General features: G+C 46.6%; 1 protein-coding gene across 2 annotated transcripts in view; it reads right to left on the bottom strand.

Annotated features, from left to right (window-relative positions):
* VRK3 (VRK serine/threonine kinase 3) overlaps nt 1–4,738 on the bottom strand; it is a 70,460-nt gene that overhangs the window by 2,802 nt on the left and 62,920 nt on the right. For both annotated transcript variants that reach the window (XR_009537169.1, XM_060131503.1), the window contains exon 14: nt 1,923–1,991. Coding sequence is in view for 1 of the 2 variants with exons in the window: in XM_060131503.1 (XP_059987486.1) it covers nt 1,963–1,991 (29 nt within the window). In the remaining variant the exon portion in view is untranslated. The remainder of the gene's footprint in view (nt 1–1,922; nt 1,992–4,738) is intronic.

Here is a 4,738-nt window from a genome sequence, read left to right as displayed (position 1 = left end):
CTGTGATGAAGAGCCAGCCGTCTGAGCAAAGCTTCCCGGGGAAGTCGGGAGGAAGTGGGAGGTGGCCTGGTAGCCATGGCGGAGACATTCAGCTACATCTGTTTTTTGAAGGCTTACTGTGTACTGAGTGCTATTTTAAGCATTTTGCATGATTATTTCAGTCAACCCCAAAGGAAGGTATTGTTAGGTTTTGGATGAATAACCGCAAACACTCATTCCATCTGTGTGGTCTCTGCTGGGCGCTGGCTGGGAGAGGGAGGGCTGGTCACATAGTGGTAAACAAAGTCATGTTTTCTGCCACTGTGGAACCTACATTCCGGTTGGGGAGACAGAAGTGATATAACTTGACCAAGTGTATTAGTTATAGATGCTTTTGGCTGCAAGTAACAACAGACCTGCCCATCAGTGGTGTGCACGTAAGTTTTTTCCCACAGAAGTCTAGAGGGAGTCTGCTGCTGTTAACTGAAGCCTCTCTGATTCTCTTGGCTTTTACATCATGGTCACAGGATGGAGGCCACAGCTCCAGGCATTGTATCTAAATTTGAGACAGGAGGTCAAATCTTTCTTAGCTGACTCTGGTAGATTTCTGCTTACATTTCATTGTCTAGAGCTATGTTACATGGGTACTCCTAGCTGTAGGAATGGAATATGATTCAGCCTTAAAAAGGAAGGAAATTTTAACACATGCTACAACATGGATGAACCTTGAGGACATTATGCTAAGTGAAATAAGGCAGTCACAAAAGATAGTGTATGATTCCACTTATATGAGGTACTATTCAAGGTCCTCAAGTTTCAACCAGAAGTAGAATTGTTGAATCAAATGGTAATTCTATTTTTAATTTTTTGAGGAAATGCCCAGCTGTGTTCCACAGCGGCGGCACCATTTTACGTTCCCACCACCAGTACACAAGGGTTCCAGTTTCTCCAATCCTTGCCAACTTAGTCTTTTCCTTTTTTTAAAAAAAATTTTTTTGTTTAATATTGAGTTGGCCGGGGCTTCCCTGGTGGTACAGTGGTTGAGATTCCGCCTGCCGATGCAGGGGACGTGGGTTCGTGCCCCGGTCCGGGAAGATCCCACATGCCGCGGAGCGGCTGGGCCCGTGAGCCATGGCCACTGAGCCTGCGCGTCCGGAGCCTGTGCTCCGCAACGGGAGAGGCCACAATGGTGAGAGGCCCGCGTACAGCAAAAAAAGAAAAAAAAATTGAGTTGGCCAAAAGGTTCATTATGGAAAAAACCCGAACGAACTTTTTGGCCAACCCAATAGTAGCCATTTCTGATGGTTGTGTGATGTATGCCTAAAATTTTTAATTCAAGAAGAATCAAGGAGTGTATTTAAATATACTGTCGATTAAGGTATTGATTTACCAAAGACCACATAACACAGGCTTTAGTGAGATGGATTGATTTTCTCATGTAAATATCCACACTGGTAGGTGGGGCAGGGAGTAGGTCGGCCCTACCTGCTGAGCTGATCCATGGACCCAGTTTCCTTCTACCTTGTTGCTCCACATCTCCCAGCTCTGGTCCTCAAACTTGATTGTGCATCAGAATCCCCTGGACGGTTTTTGGAAACACAGTCCTGGACCCCATGCCCCAGAGTTTCTGATTCAGCAGGTCTTGGATGGGGCCTGAGAATTTGCCTCTCTCACAAAGCCCCAGGTGCCACTGCTGCAGCTACAGCTGGTCTGGGGACCACAATTTGGGAACCATTCTCCTAAAGTGTCAGCCTCTTCAAGACAGTTGAAGCCAAGTCATCATCGCTATAACTTTGTTACGGAAAGCAGGAAAGGGCAAAGAGATACTGGAGAGCAAGCAGCCTCCTTTTAAGGTCCCTCCTTTTAAGGATGTGAGCTGGGAGTTTTCCACATCTTTTCTGCTCCCTTCCTTTGGCTGAAATTTGTCACGTGGGAACACCTACCTGCAAAGTAGCCTGGGAAATATAGTCTCTAGATGGTTGGTCATTTTCTCAGCCAGAGCCTAGGTGGTCCTATTACCAAAAGGAAAAGGGGAAACTGGATGTTAGGGAGTCTGGTCATTAAGATAGAACTAAGAGAGTCAGCCAGGGTCAGGAATACAGGGATGCAGGGGCTTCTAGGCCAGCAGTTCCCAATGTTGTCTGGGGACCTCAGGGTCCCCAAGGCACTTTCAGGTATTTACAAAGTTAAAACTATTTTCATAGTAATAGTAAGATGTTATTTGCCTCCCTCTCTCCCTCTCCCTCTCTCTCTCTCTCTCTCTCTGGAATTTTCCAGAGGTTATGTGATGTATGACATCGTTACTCTGACGGCTAATGGAATATGTGTTTGTGTATTCTCAATTTAAAAGTTTTGTAATTTTAATTGCTAAAACTGAAACAAGAAGGAAAGGGACAGGGCACAACCTTTAAAAGAATGACATAACCATAGGACATGACAAAAACTGGTTAGAACTAACTAGGTCCGAGATGGCAGAAGATTTGACTTCCAGTGGACCTTGAGCCTCATTTTAATACATTAGCATATGCTAAATGACACACCCACCAGCGCCATGACAGTTCAGAGGCTAACCATCATAAAAGGCCAAAAAGTGGGCAGTGGCCCAATTCCTGGAAATCTCCGCCTCTTCCCCCAAATAGTTGGAATAATCCTGCCACTCATTAGCCTGTGAAATTACCCAGCCCATAAAAACTAACCACCCCATACTTCAGGGCTTCTTGCCTTCTGAGATGGCCCACATTTTGTTGGTGGAGTGTGTTTCTCTCCTAAATAAATCCACTTCTTACCTATCACTTTGTCTCTCACTGAATTTTTTCTGAAGCGAGACATCAAGAAACTGAGCTTCATTAAGTCCTGAGACCAGGTGTGTGATCTCAATTAAAGGACTGTGGATTCAAGGCCCAATCTGGGTTCTGGCTGGGTTTGAGTCCTGGCACATGGGACTATAAATATTGATAGATATAACCCATGCAAACAAAAGTTCTTTGGGGTCTCTTATTCATTTAAGAGTGCAAAGGGGTCTCTGAGACCAAAAAGCGTGAGAACTGCTATGTTCGTATTTATTTCTACTTAAATTCAAGTCTCGACACTTGGGCCAGCCAGGTGTTGTGAATTGGGGCTGAAATTCCACCTGAGGGCTGACCTGGCCAAAGGGGCAGGTTTTGCCCTTCTCCACTCGACAGTAAAACATATTTATTTGTGACAGTGCTGACATTTACCTGAGCCAAAGTTATGAAGCACCCAGTATCAAATACTGATTTTCAGACAACTGCCCACCCGCTATCAACTCCCTTTCAAAGCTGCCGATTCAACCACGCCCAAAGCAAACGTTCCTGGTCTCCCGGCGTCTCTGTCTTAGCAGGACTCCGCCGCCAGGTGGCGCTGTGCCCCGCTGTGAGTGGGTTAACCTCCAACCTTGACTCAGCCCAAGCCCGTGATTTCCTTGGGGTCTCCTCTCGACCCGAGGATCCGGTTTACTGGGACTAGAAGCCCTGACCACGAATAGAATTCCCAGAACAGAAAGCGGCAGGAGGGTGCAGGCGGTCACGAAGGGATGTGGCCATCCTAAAATATCCACTCATCCCTTCATTCCACAGTGTTCATTAAATGCCTCTGTGCACCTCCCAGAGCTCACATCCCTGTATGGGAGGACGGACGAGACCTAAAATTCACCACCCTGCCGGTACAGGAAGGCCTCCCCGCCTAGTCTGGCGCGAGACAACCTGGGGTGGAATCCAGGCGGCTGTGTGACCTTGGGCAGCTCGCTTAGCCTCTCTGTGCCTCAGTTTCCTCTGCTCTAAAATGGGACTAATAGCACCTACTTGATAGGGCTGTCTGAGCATTAAGTGAGTTAATATTTGTAAATCACTTTGAAGGGCCTGGTGTATTTGTTAAACCAATTGCTAAAAATTCCCACTTTACAGAAGAGAAAACTGAGGATCACAGTAGGGGAGTGAATCACCAAAGCCACATTTCCCCACCTAGGGAGATCTCTGAGTTGAGTCCAGTGACCTTGATTCCATGACCAGAGTTTTTCCTCGGCATTGTGCTTGCGGTAGAAGTAAACCCAGTTCCCTTGGCGTAGTTGGCGGGGGGCGGGGAGCTGCCAAAGCCAGTGAAATACTGCAAAGGAGCCCAGGGTCCAACTAGACAACAGTTAGTACTGGAGTCACAGCTGAATCTAGCGTGGGGCCCTGTCTCTGGGTCAGTGGAATAGCCAGACAAGTAAATAAATCATTTTCTTACAATGAGCGACATCCAGATTGCAGTAAGGACATAAAGAGAAAGTAATGTGAGCTGGTCAGTAAGTGTTACAGAGATACACTGCCTCTTCAGTACTGAGCTGTGATGAATTATGAAGTAAGCTTGGGCGTGGCATTAACCCTCCTTCAGGAGAAGGGATCTAACAGGGCCAGATGGCAAAGGCCAGTTACATTAACAGGTCCCGAGATTCCTGTATCACCTACGTATGCTGCTCTGTGGTCTTGCCCTGAATGTTCAACCATGTTCAAGTTCCACCTGGAGTTCCCAATACCATCTGACCAAGTGTACTGGGTTGGATAGTGTCTCCTCCACATTTATGTTCTTCCCAGAGCCCCAGAATGTGACTTTGTTTGGAAATAGTGTCATTGCAGATGTAATTGGTTAAGATGAGGTCACATTACAGTAGGGTGGGTCATTCATCCCATATAATGGATGTCCTTACAAGAAGAAAAGAAACACAGAGACAGACATGCAGGGAGAAGGCCAGGTGAAGACA

Source organism: Lagenorhynchus albirostris, chromosome 19, assembly GCF_949774975.1.
Source record: "Lagenorhynchus albirostris chromosome 19, mLagAlb1.1, whole genome shotgun sequence".
NCBI lineage: Eukaryota > Metazoa > Chordata > Mammalia > Artiodactyla > Delphinidae > Lagenorhynchus > Lagenorhynchus albirostris.
Note: the sequence above shows the minus strand (reverse complement) of the source record. Positions and strands in the feature narration are given on the sequence as shown.